This window comes from Eptatretus burgeri, chromosome 3, assembly GCF_056783735.1.
Source record: "Eptatretus burgeri isolate ZD-2024b chromosome 3, Ebu_testis_v1, whole genome shotgun sequence".
In the NCBI taxonomy this organism is placed as follows: domain Eukaryota; kingdom Metazoa; phylum Chordata; class Myxini; order Myxiniformes; family Myxinidae; genus Eptatretus; species Eptatretus burgeri.
In genome coordinates, this window is record NC_140963.1 from 46,770,461 (window position 1) to 46,794,577 (window position 24,117).

At 45.4% G+C, this 24,117-nt stretch overlaps 2 protein-coding genes across 10 annotated transcripts in view; both read right to left on the minus strand.

Annotated features, from left to right (window-relative positions):
• Window positions 1-11,114: 11,114 nt before the first annotated feature.
• Window positions 11,115-16,296, minus strand: LOC147029803 (protein GVQW3-like). Its single transcript, XM_085872139.1, has 2 exons — window positions 15,923-16,296; window positions 11,115-11,226 (listed from the first exon to the last, which is right to left on the minus strand). Exons 1-2 carry the CDS (start codon window positions 16,294-16,296, stop codon window positions 11,115-11,117), a joined length of 486 nt encoding a protein of 161 aa, XP_085728265.1.
• Window positions 16,297-23,335: 7,039 nt separating this feature from the next.
• The window catches only part of PHF14 (PHD finger protein 14), a 333,451-nt gene continuing 332,669 nt past the window's right edge, over window positions 23,336-24,117 (minus strand). For all 9 annotated transcript variants that reach the window (XM_085873138.1, XM_085873144.1, XM_085873141.1 and 6 more), the window contains one exon: window positions 23,336-23,753. In XM_085873138.1, the coding sequence (XP_085729264.1) occupies window positions 23,679-23,753 (75 nt within the window). In that variant the 3' untranslated portion in view covers window positions 23,336-23,678. The remainder of the gene's footprint in view (window positions 23,754-24,117) is intronic.

A 24,117-nucleotide genomic window follows, 5' to 3' on the forward strand; every position in this document is an offset into this window, starting at 1 on the left:
GAAAGAATGGCCTGTGTGGTTGTTTGAAAGTTTTTTTTTTTTTGCATGTATGGCCACGCACATATGGGCACGCGAGAGCGAAGGAACGGCCTGTGTGGTTGTTGTTTCTGGCACGCGGTTTGAAAGTTTTTTTTATTTTTTTTGTATGTACGGCCACGCACGTATGGGCACGTACGTACGGCCATGCACATACGGCCATGCATGTATGGGCACGCACGTATGGCCATGCACGTACGGACATGCACGTACGGCCACGCGAGAGCGAAGGAACGGCCTGTGTGGTTGTTTCTGGCAAGCAGTTTTAAAGTATATATATATATATATATATATATATTTTTTTTTTTTTTTTTTTTTTTTTTTTTTTGCACGTACAGCCACACACGTACGGGCACGTGAAAGCGAAGGAACGGCTTGTGTGGTTGTTGTTTCTGGCATGCGTTTTGAGTTTTTTTTGCAGGGGGGGGAGGGTTTGAACGTACGGCCACGCATCTACGGGCATGCACTAATTACTATAAAATCTGTGACTGGCTCCACTGAAGTAATAGAGTTACTGGGCAGATGTGGTCATTCAATGTCATACTCTCCTCTTAAAGAGGTAGAGACAGAAATGGCAGAATGCATCCCTACTAGTGGAGACAATGGTGTTCTGCAACCTAGCTACAACACTGAGCTACACATTCCGAGAAAGATAATAATGACATTGGAGAGGAGACATTGTCTGGGAAGAACACGACACACTGTACACAGGGGATACTTGTTAAGGAACAAGCAGCAGGATGTGCCCCCAAGCCACCACCCAAAAGCACAAAATCTCAAAGAAAACAAACAAACCGCACAAACCTTCAACAGATGAAGGCTCTTCAGTTCAATGTCGGAAAACGTATGAGACCAAGTGCAATCCCATTAATTGAAACCACATTAGATATGACCATTGAACACAACGTGAACAACAAAGTAGACTTTGCGATGCTTCGTCATCGCACAGACTTCACGGAAGCCAAAGTGATCAAGGATATAAACTTCAAAAGTGGACAAACCATTCCACCATGGACAGAATTTAACAATAACATGCAACGTCATAACATTCACAATGGTAGTGCTGTTGGGTATTGTCAAATAATTGAAATTGCCAGTCCCACGGAACTACCAACAGTGTACACGTTGCTTAGAAAATCAATACAAATGGCATATCAGTTTGGGCAACAAGACATCATCGTGGTGATGGACCTTGCTATCAATGTAAAAACATGGAAAACAACTTCTCAACACAAAGAGGAATTCCAACGAAATGTGATTCCAATTGGTGCATTGCACATGGCTTGTGACTTTCTTCATGTCCTTGGCAAACGCTTTCGAGACACACGATGGAGGGACACACTTACAGAATCCAAGAATCCAGTCTTATTTCTGTGGGCTCTGTTGCAGGTGTGTGAAATGAAAAACATTACAACTGGACCGGATGGCAACGGCTCACAAGTCCTAACAACATGCTCTGCATCTCTCTCTTCTCTCTCTTCTCTCTCTTCTCTCTCTTCTCTCTCTTCTCTCTCTTCTCTCTCTTCTCTCTCTCTCTCTCTCTCTCTCTCTCTCTCTCTGTTTTACCATAAATTTACCATCAGTCATCTTCCATCTGCTTAGAAATCAGCCAACATCACTGCATTACCTGAAAAGGTGCAAAAACGGATCCCCTTAACTGCAGCCAATGAACTAACAGCTTACTTCCAATCATCAGCAAGGTCATGGAATCCATCATTGCAGTTGACATAAAATCATTGCTTTTCTCCCACGGCCTCATCTCAGATCATCGATTAGGGTTTGGACCCGGTCACTCTCCCTTGGAACCTGTTGCTTCGACTCTCCCAACAATGGATGGAAGCCCTCAACGTCAGACATGAGAATTGGACCATCTCTCGAGACATACCTCAAGCTTTTGATGCAGTATGGCATCGTTCCTTGCTCTACAAACTCTCTGCCTACATGGAATCCAAGGCCAACTCCATTCTTGGATTACTGACTTCCTCCACTCTCATAGACAGCGAGTTGCTCTCAATGAAACCCTTTCTTCTCCTCTCCCTGTCAAGGCTGAAGTCCTACGAGGCAGTGTTCTAGAGCCCATCTTATTCCTAATCTTTATCAATGATCTCTCTGACTCTGTGGAAAATCCTCTTCATCTCTTTGCTGATGACGCCACTCTCTGCGTGACATCTCTCATCCTTCAAACAGGCAGGTGGCAACCTCTCTTCAGACCATGACAAAATCACAAATGGGTCAAACACTTGGAATATATATTTTAACCCTGATAAATCCCACACACTCACTCTGTCTCTCCAAAAGGACCATACCGCAAACCCTTCCTTCTACTTTCTCAATAGCCTCTCAAAGAAGTTCAGTCACTCAAACTCTTGGGTCTCACTCTCAGCCATGACCTCTTATCTCCTGGACAAGCCACATTTCAAAGTTGGCCGCGAAAGCCAGATGCCGACTGGACATCCTCCGTCATGCAAAGTCCTTCCTTGGCAAACCTGAACTCTTCTCCACCGACAAGGCTTTCATCCACAGCTTGATGGAATATTGCTCTCCACTCTGAGCTAGTGCCGCTGCCTCGCACCTTGCTCAGCTTGATGCCGTGGAAACAAAGGCTTTCAAGATCATGGGAATCTCTCATGATGAAGCTGAGTCTATGGGCCTCTCACTTGGCCAACGCTGACATGTCGGTAGTCTCTTTGTCTTCTTCTGCCTACTTTCTGGTCTTGCACCCTCTGCCCTCTCCATTCTTCATCCCCCCCCCTCCCCCCAGGTTCCTGCAAGATGCACATGGTCCACCATTAATCCCCTTCTGTTGAAACTGCCAAAATCCAGAATCACTGCTCACCTCCACTCATTTGTTCCTCTCTTTCCCCACCTGTGGAATCAACTTCCACATCCTCTTCAATCTCATTCTTTCCTCCAGCTCTTCAAGACAGCTGTTCACCACCATCTCAGATCATCCCCCATCCAAAACCAAAACCATGATATTTTCTACACCTGTTAAACCACCCCACACCCCTCCCCAAATTTTCCTTCTGTATCAATCTTATCCACTCCTTGTGTTCTCCCATACCCCTCATTGTTACCCACTGTTTTTTTTCCCTCTACCCTGCTGTTGGCATTTCCCCATTCTCCTTCTGCTGTTCCTTTTGTTCCGTTGCATCCTGATCCATTATGTGTTGCAGCTCTTCCACTAGCCTTTAATATGCATACAAAAAAAAGAGCCGTGAGAGCTCACAAAATCAGCATGTAGATTATGTGGCGACTGCAGTAGGAAGCATTATGTAGATGCATGGGAGGACAACCAGAAAACAACACCCAAGAGAAGATCAAAGACACAATTAAACTGGTATCCAAAATACGAGATGATCCCCAGATGTCAGACCTCAATGACATTCTCACATCAGGGAGCTTCAAGCTTCAACATCGTCTTTATGAAAACTGCATGAAATCAGATCAAGCAACAATGGCATCATAATATCGACTTTTAAATTATGCTTATATACATAGGTGTACATACACATATATATTTAAACTAGATTGAATCAGTCCTGCTATCTTCTTGAAGCCATTGGTATGGCGTCCTTAGTCTTGGGCATTTGTTTTGTTTCATTCTGCATGCCAGTTGAGCAGACCTCTTCATCGGCATTCCAATGAGCCTTCTTTGTCTATGCCCAATTGTTAAACTCTTATTTCTTTTTTTCTACCTCCTTGCTCTTTTGTCATTCTCCATTTGTCAGTGTAATATCTGTTGATAGTACACACCATATTTATATCCACTACTGAATGTGGAAGGCAGTTGCGTTGTCACCCCTGTTTGTCTTTGTCCGTCTGTGAGCAGGATCTCTCAAAAAACCTAAGGACTGATTCTGTGCAAAACTTGGTCGACAGGTTGGGTGTTTGACAAGGACAAATTGATCAGATTTTGGTTAAGATCTGGACATGAGAATTATTTGATTCTTCACGTTTGAGAGAAAGGACGAAAAACGATGAATACAAATAGCAGGATATCCCAAAACGTTATGGATGGATTTGGACGAAACTTGGTGAATTAGTTGGTTCGGTGACAAGAACAGGCCAATTCGATTTTTCGTTAAGATCCGTGTGGCCTATCAGTGGGATACGAAACAAACTGTTCAGCCTGGCGGAAGTATACGTCCTCTACCGAGTGCCGTTCTAGTTACTTGCACAGTATATGTTATATATAGTATAATGATATCAGCAAGAGAATGGGTCAGGAAAAGCCTCAATACCAGTTGCCTTTTGGAATTTTGTTCATCCCTAATAATGCATTCCACACCGATTGTAGGAATTGGATCATGAGGATAAAGAATCATTCATTGCCATTGCCCTGGGAGCAGATGAAAGTGGGAGAGCGGGCGATGTGCCAGCGGCGCGCCGCTTTACCTGTACGTGACATTAATTGATTTAGTGTGGACAGTGATCAAGGCGTCCGTGTGTTTGCCCTTTTCCAGCCGCATCGATTTCCCCATCTCGGCTCCAGATTGCCCAGATGAGCTTTTCCTTCCGAGCCAATTAAGACGCTATCTCAAAGTCCCCTTTTATTTGTGGAAACAAACCCAACTGCTTTGGAATGCCTTTGGCATTTGACGCTGTGATGCATCAAACTCACGCGGGTCAGGTGGACGGTCAAATCTGAAAGATTGTTCCTCTGTGTCCCTCACCATACATGGAAGTATGGAAATCAGTATCGATAACAAACCCTCACCGCATACCGTTAGTGACGCTCGAACATTTTAACTTTTGCCTCATTTTCATAGATGAAGGTCTGCAGAAAACGTCCACAGATCTTCTGATTTGAGTTGCCTCTGATGAACATGATTTGTCAATAATCTTCATTTTGAAACATGTATAATAATAATTTTTTTTTTTACCTGAAAATACAATGACAAATGAACCTAAGTAACGGTAAAGAGCACAGGTGAAGGCAATTCGGCCCCTTGTACCCATTTGACAGTCATATTCCAGCAGTTCCACTTTACAAGAAATTGTGGTGGGGTTACAGGGGGTAAGGGAGAAGTGAAGGGAGGATCTCAAAATATCTGGAATACGTAAAGAGGGATTTAAATGAAAGGTGGTGATAAATAGAAAAGGTTTTTTTCAAAAGCACTTTGGAATATAAACTCGAGAGAACAACCAGAGATTGCAGGCCCTCGCCACGACTTGTTTTGTGCGGTGTACAATATATACGATGCATTGACGGTGTACAGGAGGTTTATGTTCGTACAGAGGATAAACAGACCTTTTCGGTTTTATTGCATTGACAAGCAAACACAACCCGTCGCTTCACTGACGGGAATAGGGAGCGAGGAATGGGGTGAGGAAAGGAGAGCTAGGAAGGTTTGGGGGGAGAGTTGAACGAGGCCTTGCCACATGTCACGCCACACTCCGGGAAACGTGAGAGAGTGAGGAGGATGCGGGAAAGAGGGGAGTAGTGGGAGGGGAGGGGGTGTTCTGAGCATGCGTTTGATGGGGAACAGCAAAAGGAACAGTAGGGGTCTTGGGGGGGGGGGAAGTGGGGGGGAATGGTCATAATCTGCCGGCATTAGTACAGGATTGAACAAAATTGGGTACGTTAAAACTGCACGTTCAAACGGGTCATTCAAAACAACGCCCAGACACCGCCCAGAGCCGTCCGTGGGAGGTAGAGGGGCTTCGAGTGGGAGGAAAGCGTGAGGGAAGGGGAAGGGAAGGAAGGGAGTTTTCCTTCAATCATTGAAAAAGCTGCGCCAGTGTCTGTGACTTTATTTAATTTCCACACATACGAGAAGCTCCGTCATCTATTAACCAGAGACAAATTGCAGAATTGATCCAAGCAGCAGTTCCAACAGCGAAAACAAAAAAACAAAAAACAACAACATTCATTTGTCCAATTTGCATATTGTTTGACACCATTCCTCTCCTCGATTTCTGGAAAGTTGTAAGGTGGTGGAGGGGGGTTTTGGGAGGAGAATAGCATGAGGGAAGGGGAAGGCAGTGTAAGGGGGATGGAAAGAAAGCATGAGGTAAGGGGAAGGCAGTGTGAGGGGAGGGGAAGGCGGCATGAGGGGAAGAGATGGGAAGGCAGCATGAGGTGAAGGGAGGCAGCATCAGGGCAAAGAAAGGAAGTGTGAGGGGAGTAGGATGGAAGGCAGTGCAAGGGGAGGGGAGGCAGCATGCCAGGGCATTACCAGGGAGATAAAACACACCCATGCCAACATGAGTCCTGAGCGATGTCAAGCTAAATGTGACAATCATTGATGACAAACCCATGACAACATGTCACATAGATTATAACAGCAGACTTGCCATGTCAGTGTGCATTTCAGCCCCCAGCAGTCCCTGCGATACCTTGTACCAGGAATCAAGGTCGCCACACTGCCCTCGATACTATCAGGCATTTACAGGAACAACACCAGGCTCGATGAGGGAACCCACATGACAATATGACATTGATCAGCTTGCTCATGTTGACTGTCACAGCACAACACACCTGTGGTCTGTTGCAGGCATACTGTGCACACTGTCCTGCTCCAATGCGGATGAGCGAGCATGTCGGCCAAACTTTGAACTCACCAAAGTTTGGATTATGCTCTCTCTGGGAAAATTAAAATCCCACAACTACCAGATGGACCTCATGAACTCCATCATCTCTTGACGGTGAACAATGCAACAAGCAAGCACTTCCACACAAAGATACGAAGATTTTAATGCAATCATGTCTACGGCTACAATGACAACTACAGATGCGACCATCTGAGAAGGAGAGGCTAACTTCAGAATCAGTGGCATGGTATATTGCATCATTGACCCACCACGCAATGCTAAATACACAGATTCAATGAGCCTTCAGACATTTCTTATTGTCTACAGGACCACTGTTTCTCTACAGGACTACGGAACTATGATGTGGAAGAGCAACTTCATCATCGACTGACGTTACACCCGCCAGCAGCTGACGTAATGGAAACAGAAAAGAACATCTTTGGAACACTCCATCTGATCCTACATAATTCTCCAGATGCCTATCTTCAGTCATTTCTGAACATTCAAGAGTTGACTGACAAAGTAACAGTGCCTCAGAACATCCCCATCACCATTCATGTGGACAAACAGCCCGATGGAGAGCATGCCTGACAGTTTAACCGGTCCACCACCCGTGAAGTTTCCATGCTCCTGCCAAATCAAGATAGTTGCACGTACAAGGCACAGAGGTGGAAATCGTGGCATGCAGTACTTCAAAGACACCCACAGGAGCTGCAATCCACTGTTACCTGATCCTTTTCCAGGATAGTACAGATGGCTTCGACCTTGTTATCCCTCAGCTTCAAGGTCAACGCACAGTTATGGCGAAACAGTTCCATGCATACATGATCATGAAGAGGGAAAAGAGTTTCGACATCATGCATCACTGCAACTGCCTGTATCAACAGTAGTGCATGGACATGTTGGCCAAAATATACACAGGGCACTTCGAATATCTCCACTTCAACCAGGACAACCTCTGTGTAGAACTCTACTGCGGCCTACAAGATGCTATTCATGCTGGTGATGCTGACCGTGCAGGATGCTGCATGGTTCTGCATGCCACTTTCATTGGTGGTCCACGATTTATGGCTAAGCACTACCATGATGCCATGGCCATTGTGTGAAAGTTCAGCAAGCCAACTTTGTTTATCACCTTCACCTGCAATGCCCAATGGGAGGAAATTGTGAACGAACTTGAGCCACACCAAAGAGCCACAGATCGTGCTGACATCACAGCCAGTGTGACCAAGATGAAGCAGCAACAGCTGTTATCTGACGTCTAGGCTGGGGTACTTGTTGACTTGAAGGCCGACGTCTACACCATTGAGTTCCAGAAGTAGGACCTGCCTCATTACCACTCCTTGTTCATTCGCAATGGTGAACAACACTTGTGGCAGGATGTGGACAGAATCATCAGTGCTGAACAACCTCATCTCACCAACTCATGTACTCAGGACCTGTTTGACTGTGTGAAGAAATTCCTGGTGCAAGGATCGTGCAGTGCAGTTAAACCAAACTGTCCATGGATGATCAATGGTCACTGCTCAATGGACTTCCAGATTCCACTGCTCAAACAAAGCTTGGAAATTAATCCAACTTATTGTTGACGGTCTCCTGGCAATGGTGGCACACCACTGTGCAACATTTTCCAGAACACAATCCTCATTGACAACAGACTCATTGTTCCATAAAATCCATACAATCCTGACTCGGCGAACGCAGACGAGAGTCTCGGCAGGAGCTGCTCACAGCCGATGTTGATCTCTGCAAAGCAATCATTTCAGTGAATCGAGATGCCCGCTGGAGGATTCTCGGTCTTTGTGGGGTGCCACCAAAGCTGATCGATCTCATTTCTGAACGATACTCTTAATAGCAAGGGTGCTGTGAGGTGTGGTGGTTCCATCTCCAACTTATTTTCAGTTGTTACTGGAGATCATCGGGGGTGTGTCAAGGGCTCCCAGACTTTACAGCACTTGCATGGACTAGATTCTGGGGAGGATGTCAGATTGATCAAATTATGGTGCATCGTTTGGAAATGTCAAGATCTCTGCCCTTGATTTCACAGATGATGCAGTCATCCTTGCGGAAATGCTGGATGTCCTTGTAGGGGCCCTCGAGGTGCTGAATCAGGAATCGGAGCTGCTGGGATTACTGGTTTCCTTGGCCAAAACTAAGATCCAGACTTTCAATGACATCTTGGATGCTGCCATCTTGTCCGTACCTGTTTGTGGTGAGGATGGTGAGGTCATGGAGAGATTCAATTACCCCAGCAGTGATATTCATGTCTCCGCATGTTGTGAACCAGAAGTCAAAAGACGTCTGGGTCAGGCCTGGTGAGTCATGCATTCACTAGATCATGGAGTGAGGCGCTGACGGTATCTGTCTATGTATGAGGGCAAAGGTCTGAGTCTTTAAATCTTTGGTGATTCCAGTCTCGCTCTATGGATGTGAGACTTGGAGCTGACCAGGGATCTGAGATGAAGACTTAACATCTTTGGTACCAGGTCTCTTCAGAGAATCCTTGGCTATCGCTGGTCAGACTTTGTATCCAACGAGCGGTTGCTGAGAGAGACCCAAATGAGATTTGTTACCTGCATGGTCCGTGAGCATCAGTTGCGGCTGTATGGCCATGTGGCTGGATTTCCTGGCGCTGATCCTGCTCACCAGATTCTCTCAGCGAGGGAGCCTCGTGAGTGGAGGAGGCCAATGGGATGACCACATGCTTTGTGGTTGCGGCAATCTGATCGGCATTTCAAAGAGATAGGGATCAGCCAGGTATCTGCCTGGGGGATGGCCAGACGGAGGCCCCTCGAGTACCAATGGAAAGTGGATGCAGCAATGCACTGCTCTGGCGCATGCTCCATTACCTAACCTACCTTAATCCATGGCTGCTCCAGAAGTACCATGCACATATCAATGTAGAATACTGTGCTTCAATCAAAGCCGGCAAGTGCCTGTACAAGTATATCTACAAAGATTCTGACCGAGCCACCATCGCCTATGAAGTTGATGTGGACCACGTGAGAGTGGGCATGGAGGATCGCAATGATAATGTCAGACAGTACGAGCAGCGTCGCTTCATTGGAGAATCTCAGGCAACATGTAGGATCTTCGCATTCCCCACGCAGGACTACTCACCAGCTGTTGACCCTCTTCCTGGTAACCTCCCAGATGAGCAGCGGGTGATGCTAAACTCAGCTACAGCAGAGCAAGCCCTGGAAGATCCACAGGTATTCAGCATTTTTTTATTGTGACTTTCCTGAACACTTCACTTGGCAACCAGCAGCAAAGGTCTGGAAATGGCGAGCAAGGTCTCCAAGGAACAAGCCTCAGATGATGGGCAGAGTGCTCTCCGTACATCCTAGCCATGAATAAACGTTCTACCTCCATCTTGTGCTCCACCTCAAAACTGGTGTCACAAGCATTCAGGATGTTCAAGTGATTGATGGAAAAGTTTGCAAGACATCCTAACAATCCTGCCAGCTTCTCAACCTTCTTGAAGATGACAACGAATGGTTCCAGTGTCTTGCTGAGTGTTCAAATGCATAAAGACCAATAAGTATGAGACCTCCTTTTGTTACTATTCTGCTGCTCTGTGAGCCCACAGAAGCACTCCACCTGCAGCAACAGCACCTCCATGATCTCTTGAAGAATTTTTACTGCTGCCACAAACAACAGAGTCTCACCGATGATGCTCTTCAAGCTGCAAACAGGAACAACTTGCTCTGTGATCTTGATGACCAACTTCAGCAGTGGAACTGCAAGACAGTTGACTTTGGTCTTCCACCATCAAATCTATGCCAACACAGTCAGATTGACCTTGCTGCTGAGGAGATAGACCCAGATAACAGTACTACTTTCCATGAATGTGTTCAACAGGTGAACGCTGATCAGAATGCTGCTTTTGATGTCATCAGATGTAAAATAAACACTAAAGATGGATGAATTGTCTTCTTCCAAACCAGCATAAACATGCTGGTTTGGAAGACCAAGACTAATACACAAACCCGAGCTGGCGAGGGCAACGTGCTGATGATGCTGATGATCCAAAAATGCTGATGTTGACCGATTGAATGAGGGCATCAAGCCGAGTCTTTCAGGCGACATGCGCACCATCAAAAGTGCTGACACCATTGCTGAGACAGACCAGGTGACCCTCTATCCAACAGAATTCCTCAACAGCATAAATCTGTCTGTACTGCCACCACACCAGATGACATTGAATGTGCATGTGCCAATGATGCTCCTGCAGAAACTAAATCCACGTAACAGACAGAGCAATGGCACCAGGTACATCCTGACTTCTGTCACAGACAGACTTCTCCAGGCATGCATACTGGCTGGAGAATGTGCAGGGTCACTGTTGATGATTCCCCGCATCTTGCTATCACCATCAGAAACAGATCTGCCCTTCAAACTGCACCGTCGCCAATTCCCCATCAGACCAAGGACTAAAGTCTAAAAGGTCAAAAGACCAGCCTTCACAATGACCATCAACAAGAGTCAGGGCCAGAGTCTGAAATGGTGTGGGCTTCATCTGCTATACAGTATCTTCACAACTAGACAGTTGTATGTGGCAGCAAGCCGAGTTGGAGATCCAAAGCATCTGTGCATTTTTGCAGACCAGAGCTAGTTCTCTCAGCAGACAACTCCAAAACCAGCGGATCAAAACTGTGCACTCAAACAGCTCACCTGCAACGTTGTCTATCATGAGGTTTTGGTGTAATAGTGCTTGGCAAAAATATTAAAAACCATCTCAAAGAATGGCAGCTCTCCCCTCTTCCTTTTGTGTCCCATTTTCCTTCGGATATAGCCTACGCTTTCCTCATCTATTCTTCACTGGAATCTGCAATATTTAAAATAAATCACATATCTACACTTTTAAACAGCAGAGAAATACTTTGTAAAATACACATGCACTAAACATTCATACTGTCTTAATTGTGGCAGACGACACATACCTCACTCTGTGTGTACTACAGTAATGTGTTCAGAGCTTCTTTCTGCTTTAAAACATCGACTATGCAACAAAAGGAAGATTAAAAGTCTGTTTGGCTTTAGCACAGGGCTAAATAAATAATTAATATTGATATTGATTGCCTCTAAATCCTCCAATGAGGTAAAATGTATTTGTAGCATGCTGCATGTGCACATTAACAGCAAAGTGATGTACACGTACTTTGTGAAATAGTGAAGATTCACAGGCAGAATTCTTCATGCCAAACATTAAAAAAGAGACCACTTCCTGTGTGTGCTGCAGTCCTGTATTCAGATGTCTAATACTGTGCTACACATCTCCAAAAGCCATATTTAATACTTTTTCTGAATGATTTGCTTTATACTTTGATCCATCGACCACATATCAGAAGTCAGATTAACAGCGTATCTTTGCGGCCTCAAAACATCACTGAAATAAATAAATAAAGAAATCTTGTTTCCTGTAAATGTAATCAATACGAATAAAAGGAAGTGTGTGTATGTGTGTGTGTGTGTGTGTGTGTGTGTGTGTGTGTGTGTGTGTGTGTGTGTATGTGTGTGTGTGTGTGTGTGTGTGTGTGTGTGTGTCAATTTTGGGGAGGGGGGCTGCATGAGGCAATCACCCCTAAAGGCCCGGTCACACCTTGACGTTTTAGCCAGCGATGGCAACGTATTAAAATGTATGTAAAACGCTGGCTTACGTTGAACTTTGGATGTTTTTTTTAAAGATTCGGACGTATTCATAGCGACTTGGTCTTATGTATAACGCATTGGTAATGGACACAGAACGTTTCGTTGTGTTATAGATAACTTATACCAACGAATGCTGAACCTGTTGTCGGCCTACACAACCGATGCCCAACGATAGTCTAACTTAGGCATAGCGCGTTGCACGCATCGCCGACGATGTCGTGACGTAGCCTATTAAAAGGCTGACGCACAACGATTCGAATCATAACTGCCATAGAAATGGAAGTGTCAACATCGCGGTCACACCTTGGCGATCTTGCCAGCGTATGCCAACCTAAGAAAAATGTGCCTAAAACGTTGGGGCACGTCAAATACGGTATGAGTAAGTTTGGTATACGTGAGTAGAACGCTAAAGTACGCTATCATACGTCGTAGTAAGTAGAGTACGTCAAGAAATTTTAAACATGTTCAAAATTTTATGACGTACTCGGCGTATGACACACGTTCCGCATGCGATGGGGATAAGTTTTACACACGATATGTGGACGCTTACACACGTCCACAAAGGCTACTTATAAGCTACTCATAAGTCGAAACACGTCATGGTAATGTCTTTTTTTACGCGAAACTTATTTCTAACTTATGTTTGACGTGCTTTGAACCAATTCTTTACGTAGTCCCAACACACATCGACGTATGTAGACGTATTCCAATGACGTCTTCCAGTCGACAAAAAAATAAATTAACTTGTTTCTAGCTTACAACTGACATATAAAGACGTGTTCCGAGCGATTTTGGGAATTGGTATATAAAAATGGTGTTCATAAAAGGGGAACCCAACAGTGTTTTCGAGTCCTTTTTGAGTCGATGTCCATGTCAGCAGTAACAGTATCAGTATCAGTATTAGTATTAGTATTAGTATTAGTAGTAGTTTGTTCATGTTGGCAGTAGTAGGTGAGTGTGAGGGGGAGGGTGTGGGTTATGATGGATCGTCCTTGCGTCCGCGTGTCCACGGGTAGGAGACATCTTTTCACCATTGTTCGAAGTTCTTCGCGGCTAATTTTTTATGGGGCTTTTTCAAGAATGAGCTATAGCTTGTTTTTACGATTTAGGTCTATTCATAACGGGTTGGACAAATGCACAATGAACTAATAATGTGCATAGAGCGCTTTGATTACTTAAAGATACGATATACCAACGAATAATTATCGTGAAGCCGGCGTTCACAAACTATGCCCAACGATAGCCTAACTTATCCATATCGAGCGGCAGTTTATCTTTGCCGGTGACGTAGGGTTTGCTATTCATAGGCTGCCACTCAACGATTTAAATGGCTGCATCTCCACTATTGAAAGTAGACGCTTCCGCTCAACAATTGGATTTTTTTTACACTCAACGACTTTTAAACGGTACCACTCAGCTATTTTCATTGTTTACAATGAACGATTTAAATTGCTGTCACTCGCCTTTGTTTTTTGACGCTGGGGTTTGGAAATTTGAAGCGTTTCTTCTGAACGTGTTAAAACGCTCAAACTCGACTATTTTAAATAGACGCTGCCGATGGACAATTGGAATCATAGCCAAGCTAGACATCGAAGTGTGAACATCCTCGTCATGCCGAAGAAAAGTTTGAAGAATGCTGCAAATAAATATCCTGGCCGTGGCCGTGGACGCTGACGCAAGGACGATCCATTATACCGACGTCTTTCAGCCTATGAGTAACTTAAAAGTAACGTCTGTCGATGTGTGGCAACGATCGCGTAACGTGCCAACAACACGTTAATCATAGGTTAGAAATAAGTTTCGGGTACGCTAAACATTACCTCGGCATGTCTCAACTTATGATTAACTTACAAGTAGCATGTGTTGACGTCTGTCAACGATCGCAGACCGTGCATACAACTTGTGGCCAGCGTAGCGGAACGTGCGAGTTATACGCCGGCATACGTCGTGAAATTTCAAGCATGAAAAAATTTGAGGACAACCAAAAAGTACAACGTTTAAAGCCAGCGTACAACGACGTATGGCAGTGTTTTTCAGCGTGCTCTCAATGTTATCAAAACTTACCCATAACGTATTCAACGTGTGCCAGCGTTTTAGAAAAAAAATTCAAAAATCGGCATACGTTGGCTAAAACGTCAAGGTGTGACCGGGCCTTTAAAAAGACGCCAGAATACTTTCCTTTCGTCCAGTAGAAGCCGAGAAACGAATTTTCAGTCCCTGTGTTAAAATTGCAAACAGAGAAACCGTCCCATATAAGGGGAGGAGTGCGTTGCGCCTCACTATTTTTTTTTTTTGGATACATTGTCGAGGCTCATATGAGAGCTAACATACAATGCACAACAAGGGGGGGGGCAGGAGAGGGAAGGACAAAACAGTGTGGAAGAGAGACAATAGGAGATCTGTGGAAGGAAGAGGGATGGGGCGGGGAATGTGGGGAATGCAAGATGGACATTACAGGGACTTTCAGGTCCTGACACGACAGGGAACTTTCGGGAAGGAAGGGCAGGGAATTTGAAGGAGGTGGATTTGGGGTGGATTAGCGGGGGTAGAAAAGATCATGGTTTTGGATGGGGGAAGACAAGGGGTGGTGGTGAGCAGCTGTTTTGAAGACCTGGAGGGAAGAGTGGGATTGAACAGAGTGAGCGAGTTTATTCCAAATGCGGAGAAAAAAAAAGAGGAATGAAAGAGTGAAAGTGAGCAGTGATTCGTGGTTTTGGTAGTTTTACCAGAAGGGGGTTGTTGGCAGACCTTGAGCACCCTGCGGAAATATGGTGTGGGGGGGGGGGATATATCGCAGACAGAGCAGGGAGGGGGGGAACGAGACCGGAGAGGAGACGGTGGAAGACAGAAAGACCAACGACCTGCCTGCGGTGAGAGTGTGAGAGGCCCAAAGACTCAGCCTCATTGCGGGAGTTGCCAATGATCCGAAATGCCTTGGTTTCTGCAGCGTGAAGCCGAGAAAGGTGAGAGGCAGGAGCACCAGCCCAGAGGGGAGAGCAGTACTCCATCAGGCTGCAGACAAAAGCTTTGTGTGTGGTCAGGACCTCAGATGGGCTGAGGAAGGACTTTACATGATGGAAGTTCCCCAGTCAGCGACTGACTGTGGAGGCCAGATTGGAAATGTGGCTTTCCCTTGATAATTACATAATGTTTGAACTGAACGTTGGTTGCACACACACACACACACACACATACATCTATAAATTATGGACTGTTGGAACGTACATTTCAAAGTGAAGCCGCGTAACAATATGTCGATTAAATACGTAGTGTTTGAACATCTGTTGCATCCTGACTTCATGCACGTCTTTTAATTACGTACTATTTGAATGTACCTTTCACAGTGAAGCCGTGTAACTACATGTATATTAATTACATACTGCTTGAACGTCTGTCGTGGGCTGCACGCACGTCTATTGATTACGTTCTATTGGAACGTACTTTAGACTGCTGAGAGCCCTTTAACCATTGAAGACCCCTTAAAATCCCAAAGACTCAAGAACCAAAAGTCCCCGTGAACCTAAAACACCCAAAAGCCGTCAAAGACCTAAAAGACCCAGAAGATCGAATAGACCACGAAGACCCAAAAGATCCCCAAGGCCCAAAAGTCACTGAGGATGCAAACGACCCTGAGGACTGGGACAGGAAGTTTAAAAGTGGTTCTTTGAGTTGGGATTTGAGTTGTCTCGGTACCCACCTTGCAGACACTTTGCGGAACCCCAGCAAGTTGTGAATGATACGGTGTGCTGAACCATAGCTAATGTTCAATTCGGAGACCCCTCCATCCAGCGTAATGTCACTGTTTTCCCAAAGCACGCGTTCAACTCCTGCAACCATTTCAGGTGTGTTGGCTGTGTGAGGCCGGCTCGAACGAGCAGCATCTACCACACTGGACACTCCACTTTTAAACTTCCTGTCCCAGTCATGTATCTGCTGCAGAGATAAACACGCGTCACCATATTGCATCTTCATTCTGCGATGGATTTCCCTGGGATTCACACCTTCACTTCCCGAGAAACGGGTGACAGAACGTCGCTCCTTACTGGTACATGCTTCTAAGGGAGCCGCCATCTTGGAACTGCTCTACTGACGTCATACGCTCAATGTTGCCAGATCTAAAACAGGCAAAACATGACTCTTACCCAGCGATACAACATATGTCATCTACAACTACACACATTACATTCTCGAATTTACATCGCCATTTTAAGGTTACTTATTTACTGGCCCTCGTATAAACTATAAATACGTGCTGATGTGGGAGTGGATAAATGTGCTGGGAGTGTAAAATATTGTCGTGGAATTCCCGCCCGTCGGCGTGTGAACAACCACGACTAACCAATAGCGGTCGCTTCGCCCACGGAACGGACAATCCAGTCGCGGCTTTCCGGATCAACGCCGGAAACCAACCACGGGTGTGTTTTTAACCACACCACAACCTTGTCCGCACTCTACCCGCGCTACAGGGTCCGATCGCCAAATCTTCGATTTACCCAATTATTCGCGTGGGTAGGTTACCGAGAGATTGTACCTCAACGGGACCGCTTGGAAACGAGCCGCTTAAGCAGCTCGCTTCCTTTTGGGATAACCGAGCGGGGTATTATCGCGCAGTCCCGTTGGACCCGATCACTTTACCGGCTATTTTAAAACCAACTATATTCCGAGTGCAAGATGGGGCAGTTCAATGAGGGAATGGACGCAACGAACAGGTTTACATTCACACAACGACATTTATTATAATAAAGCACGTATGCAATTAAACAAGGCAAAAAAGGATGCAATAATACAAGTAACAAAAGCACGACAAAAGAACTACAACCGTCTATACAAAATGCGATGCAAACATTTACAGCACACGAAGCACTTAACAATTTCCTACTTATTAAACGGGCCCACGGACACACGTACGCACACACGCACACACCCAAGAATTGGTGGCAGAGGCCTTTAATAACGAGTTCCAGCTCGGAGGAGAGGTGAGCTGAAACCCAGAACCTATCTCGAACCTCTCCACCTCGTGTGGTTTTCAAGTTGTTTGGGCCCGGGCTCCAGTGAGAGCGAGCTGGATCCAATCGCCGTGCGCTGCAATCCTTCCCGAGCTCCCGCGAATCCTTCCCGTCGATGCACCGCTTCCCCCAAGGAACCACCTCCAAGAAAAGGTCGATGAGTCGCACCAAGCCGGGAACCAAAATGGAGAAAAAAGAGCTCCACGATCCAAGAAGAAGAAGAAGCCACCATTCGCAGCTCGAGCCGAGTGACCGGCTCAACTCTCTTCCAAGCAAAGCAGCTCGAAGCAAAAAGCTCTCCCGAGCCAAACAGAAGCCGAAGCTCACTGAACCAGGAAAGCAAAAAGCCTCCAAAAAGCCTCCTCCCGAGCCAGGCCTCAGCCGAAGCTTACTAAGCCAGCCGAAGCAAAAACCTTCCGAAGGCTTCAACCCTAATGCAAGCCAAGCAGGACCCGAAGGTCTGCTGAGCGACTACTCTCTGCCGAAGCAAAAAGCTTACTACTCCAACTCCCCCACATGAACAAAGAAAAGATCTCCTCTTATCTTTCTCCCGCCCTTCCCCCGCTCCCGGTGTGACTCATGACTCATGCCCTCGCGCTCCATCCCCCGCTCAGCCACGGGTGGGAGGGAGTTGTTGACATCATGAGTCACGGGACGGCAGGGTTCTTCTTGCTCTTCACAGAAGAGGGGGAGGGATGTCTCCATTGTTCGTTCCCTAACTATTAAATCGATCCGCAGCGCATCTAATCGATTTCTGAACATTTAAACAATGGAAGGTGAGCTATCTCGGGTACAAGCACTTATTGACATAGCTGAATAAAGGAACCTGTATGTTGTGTGCAATCAAATTCCAAATTCGTAACAATATGTTGGTGTGTGAGTGTAAAATATGTGACGTGGGAGTGGAAAATACATGCTGTGGGAGTGTAAAATGTGTGCTGTGGAAGTGTAAAATGTGTGCTGTGGGAGTGGAAAATCCATGCTGTGGGAGTGTTAAATGTGCTGTGGGAGTGTAAAATGTGTTCTGATGTGGGAATGTTAAAGATGTGCTGATGTGGGAATGCAAAATTTGAATGAGTGGACAAGATTTTATGTGTCATTGGTGAGGGGAGTGGTGTGAAAATTTTGAGAGCTGCGTCCCCTACTGGAGGAACAACCAGCTCGAAGGTGAGATAGGGGATTCAAGGATTTGAAAATGGAAACTGGGAAGCTGCTGGTCATTGGCACGTCAAATTCGTAGCCAGAATTAGTAGTTGTGGGTGTAAACTTGTCATTTGTGGGTTGTAAGTGTGGCCTGAGAATTGGAAGTGTGATAATTGAAGGCACTGAGCCTTGGGCCTCCTGAAACTGAGAGCTGCCATGAGGGTGAAATGAATTTGGAGCTTAGAGCCCTCGTGGCACTCACACAGTGGGGGCCAGGAGGACCCCATAGTGGGAGCTAGGGAGGGTCCACGTTTAGTTCGGGAGCACATAGAAGGACGCTCCAGGTATGCGCCGTGGTCTTGAGTGCCACAGTGAGACGAAACAGGCGAGGAAGCCTGGGTCAGAGCCACACTGTCCAGCCAGCTGATTATTCTGAAGCACAGGGAGGAGAGGAATTTGTAAGAGTCATGCCCAAATTCGGAGGATGTGACCCACACACTGAGCAGTGGGATGAATTAGTCATTAAGACAACTGTGTTGATTAACCATGGGTTAATGGCAATTTTTGAAAATGTGATTTGTTGTGCACTCTAGTTTAGCATACATTCTCTCTTTCCTCTGCATCATACAATACATACACTGTATGTGTAAGCTGCCGGTGGGATTAGTGGAGGGTTAATTGGTATTGAGACGGCCAGTTGTGTCCCAAAATTTTAGGTAAGGAGTTAGTGCACAGTCAGCTCGCTTGTCAGCAAGACAGGTGAGCACATAAGTCCATTTAGTGTCTGGGTGCACCATCACTTCTTCCAAAAGGTGGGGAACTTGTAGCCGGCCAGCTCCCCCTCCTGCCAAGACCACCCACAATCACCATCTGCAGCCAGCCATCAAGCCACCAGCCTGCCAAGTGTCACTGCTGCCAAGCCGAGCCTGCTGCATTATAAACTTTGCTCGATGATGAATGACTCTTCATAGGCTGCCCCAATGACTTGTGTATTCCTGTGATGTCATAAACATTCTTTTGCTGCCCCACGGACCATTACGTTGTCGTGCCCCCACTATTGTTACGACTACAGGAACTCTGAACCTTTTCCTTTTTTGCCACCAATGTGCTGTGATTGAAAATGTGAATGCTCACCCTCGAGCCTCTTTCTTTTATTCTGTTTGAATTTTAAAATTCCGTAATAATTGATAAGTATTGTACATAGTGATGAATGTGTGAGAGAATGTATCAAAGGCACACGAGCTGCACCGACAACACATCAATTATTTTGGGACTAGAATATGGCAGAAGGGTTTGTCAGCAAAGAGAGGTGAAACTGCATTGAAGTGAGACTCAAAAAGAGTCGAAAAGAGGGGTGGGGGTCAGAGGAAGTGGGCAGTGCAACAAAAATGACTTCAAGGGGTAAATTAATTAATTAATTTCATAATGTTAGTGTGCCTGGTGTTGGCTTAATGGCTAGAGTGGTGGGCTTGGAATCCTAGGGTTCTGACTTCAAATCCCCCTTTCCTGTTGAATTAATACCAGGTAGGGTTGACTCTGCCTGTCATCCTTCTGAGGTCAGCAAAATGAGTGCCAGCTTCCTGGTATCCTGTGTCAGAGTGGTGACCTGTCCAGGATTGTGCCCAATAGCCAAGGAGACTGCTTAGGCACCACCAACGCTCTGCACAGAGCATGGTCATGATGGATAGGTAATGTTAGAATAAGTTATCCCATAATTTCCCAAATTAGCATGAGTGGGAGTGTGTGCAGATAGATCCTGGTCTTTCTGATAGCTCTATCTTTTCGCTCCTTGTTTGTGCTCTCCTCTAGCCCTTTATTTAATTATTTTGTCATGTGCGAGTGAGGGTAACGGCGAATGAAAACGCGGGGCCACTGGCATGCTCGCCCACGCGACCGCCACCCCCACCCCCACTTCAAAAAGCTCTCCCCAGGGCATGCTGTGGCAGTGAGGATTCGACGACAAGCAGTCGAGGCTCTGCGCTGCGGCAGCCAGGAGTCGGCGTGAGTCTGCAGTCCATCAATATTTTGCGAGGGTTCAGTCAGCCAGTACCAGTACTGCAGCCATGGTTGAAGTTGGTAAGCTGACAATTGATGCAAGACCAATATCAAGCTGGACTTCAAGCGAGGGTGACGGTGACTCCCAGTCGGACGCTGAACTAGCTCGCCCCGGTCCAGACAACTTGCGTCATGCTGTGTCATCCTGCCTGCCTCAATCGAGGAAAGGCCAAACTCCACTTCTTTTCTCCCCCCCCCCCATGTGTTCCTGGAAGATTCTTGCGTGTTAAGAGAGGTGTTGAGGGGGTGTGTGCATTTAGTTAAGGGAGACCGTCGGGTTGATCGACTTTTATTCTCCTTAAACACTGTATTTGCTTATTTGTGACCCCATCCTTTCCTCATTATTAAATTCACCCTGTTTATTTTGCAGTGAGCTTCGAGACATGAGCGCACCTCCAACGTTGTTAAATTCGTTTGGGAATATACGAGCACCAAAATATTTTCTTGCAAACTAAATGAATAATAGTAATCTTTCTGCGCCATCGTGTTTCTCGCTCATGCATTCTGCGGAGTTTACTTCCGGCGACATCTGGTCTGACCATTTGGGGCAAGACTGGTCCTCATTCCAATACATTTACACTCCTTATGGTCTTTCTCTTATTTTTGTAACAGTCACCCGGCAGGGAAGAGCTTAGAGATATACAGAACTGTACATACACTACAAGACGAGGAAATTAGTTGATTGATTTTGTACGTTTCCACGAGTAAAACAAGGACATGAAAGGTGCATCCAGTGGACACACTACAAGACGAGTACATTTGGTGATGGATTTTTGCATCAATGTACTTTTTCATTAATTATATGGACATTCGTTGGAAATGCACAAATCCACATAACCTATGAATTATTGAGCCTGGAATCCCAGATTTAAGTGCTCAGAGGAGACCACCAAACAGGGAGAGCAATATTAATTACACCAGCAGCCATCATCTTTTGATTTGAAACAGTCAATTAGAATCAGTAATACCTGAGTGATGGTGAAATCAGTTTTAATGCTGTTGAGGTTTAAATCACAATTACTCCCTTTTACTTAAAGTGCGTTTGTACGAGTCCGAATCCAACAAAGAACGAACATGGGCCTGAACATGATGCACACACAATTATTTTTTTTAATAATTTATTTTAATTATGAAAATGAGAGAGCATTTCCTCGGCTACCAACAAGACTCACGATGGTACGGGTCCATCATCTGAGTAAATGTGTGATCACTAGCGAAACCAAGTGATGATAAAAAAAAAAAAACTCGTGTGGGGTTTTTTGTGTGAAGTTGTCATTTGGTGGTGTCCCTAAAATGCAGATCAGTTTGTAGTGGACACTGCAGCAGGAAAACACACCACAAAAAGTAATGCAGAAGGGTTTAGTGTTGCAAAACCAACATACAACAGTTTAATGAGTTTGTGGTGCATTTTTGGCCAAATATTTCCTACGTGCCGAAAGTCGGACCAAACGATTGAACGATTTGTGCACCTGATCATGTCAACATGCCGTGTAGATGGGAATGGTCCATTCGTGTGTTGTATTACACACAATTTATTTTTTAATACAAAGTCGAGGCTCGTGGAGGAGTGAGAACATATGACGGGTCAGGACGGAACAGAAGAAAAAAATGGCAGAAAGAGGAGGTGAGGGGGGACACACTAACAGCAGGGATGAGGGACAAAATAGAGGGAGACGGAGAAAGACGGGTTGTGAGAAAGAATGAGGGGTAGAACAGGATGCATGGGGTGGATAATGTGGATCAGGAGCAAACTCTCAGGAAGGAAGAATTGGAAAATTGGAAAAACGTGGGCTTGGGGAGGGTTAATGTGGGAAGAAGAAAAAAACATCGTTTTGGATGGGGCATGAACTGAGATGGTGGTGAACAGCAAACTTGAAGATCTGGAGGGAAGAATGAGAATGAAGAGAATGTGACTCTTCAAGAATGAGAATGAAGAGAAATTTATTCTACATGTGGGAAAATAGAGGAACAAATGAGTGGAGGTAGGCAGCGATGGATTTTGGAAGTTTCACCATGAGGGAGTTTCTGGTGGACCATGTGTGCCATGCAGAAACCTAGGGGTAGGGGAGTGGGGGATACAGCATGAAGAATGCAAAGAGAGCATAACCAGAAGGTTGACGACAGAGACCACTGACCTGTCCACAATGTAACAGTGATGGCCCATAAACTCAGCTTCATTGCAGGAGATTCCAATAATCTTGAAGGTCTTGGTTTCCACGGCATCAAGCTGAGCAAGGTGTGAGGCAGGGGTGGCAGCCAAGAGTGGAGAGCAGTCTTCCATTAAGCTGTGGGTGAAAGCCTTGTAGGGTTGGTGACTGTTAAGGGAAGGGCTTTGCAGGACAAATTAAAAGGACTTTGCACGGCCGAGAAAGCCCAGTTGGCGACTGTCTTTGGAGGCCAACTTAGATATGTGATTTGCCCAAGAAAGATCATAGTTGATAGTGAGAGACAAAAGTTTGACTTGGTGAGCTTCTTCAAGAGTATTGTTAAAGAAATAGATGGGAGGGTTCGCCAGATGGGAAGGGGGGGGTGAGAGAGAGAGACAGAGACAGAGACAGAGACAGAGACAGAGACAGAGACAGAGACAGAGACAGAGACAGAGACAGAGACAGAGACAGAGAGAGAGAGAGAGAGAGAGAGAGAGAGAGAGAGAGAGAGAGAGAGAGAGAGATATTTCTCAGGAGTGAAAGACATATTCCAAGTGTTTGATAAGCTTGTGATTCTAAAAAAAGGTCTGAATTCTCATTCATACAACATGCATTTAGATTTGGGTGCATGAAGTCAGAGCCTTCAAGCTTGTCCTACATTCAGGAGGTCACAAAAAGGTTCTTACGATCCAATCTGATGTACAACTGCTTCTGGAAGTAAGCCTTTATCGATGAAGGCAAAAATAGACATGAACACAATACTTTTTATTTACTTTATTTTGCTGCCACGTAAACCCACTCACCATAACAAAATATCACGTTATGCCTGGAAAGCAATGGTACCGTTGAGAAGACTATATTACAGCTGAGAAATGCTGAGAAAGTCCAAACGATGTACAAATGTGATTGGCAGAACAAAGTTGTTATTTATAAACAATACCTGTGCATACAGATAATTTTGCTGTACAAGCATTAAAAAAAACTCGTATTTTCAGTTTGTAAACATTTTTGACCGTACATTGGCAACATGAAATGCACGGGTGGTCAGTCATACTGTAAGCGTAAACACTTCAAACCCCCTCCCATAACCCTTGATGTCATTTTACTGAGGTTCAAACTGAGGCTTTACATCATCCTGGCATTTCTCTTCCTCCTTCATTCCATCCTCTTCACCAGGCTAGGAGAGAAAAAGAGGAGAAATGATTAGTGAAAAAAACAAAAACACTGCACCCTTTTTCTATGCAGTAATGTCAACAGATAACTTTCCCATATCAGCAAAAAAAAACCAAAACAAAAAAAAATACACCAAGTCGTGTGTTGGTCTAAATGTGTACTGATCTTGCTCTTGTAAATACATTGAAACAAACACATGACAAGCTAGGCACAAGGAAGAGCGCATACCTCCACCTCGCAATGCCTGACCCACGAGAACATATCGGGCCCAATACATTTTTGAGATATCGAGCTAGATATCAGTTTAGCTCTATCTGTCAATGGTGAAGAATTGCTGAAAAAATTCTAGTCGTCAGATCCTGATCCGG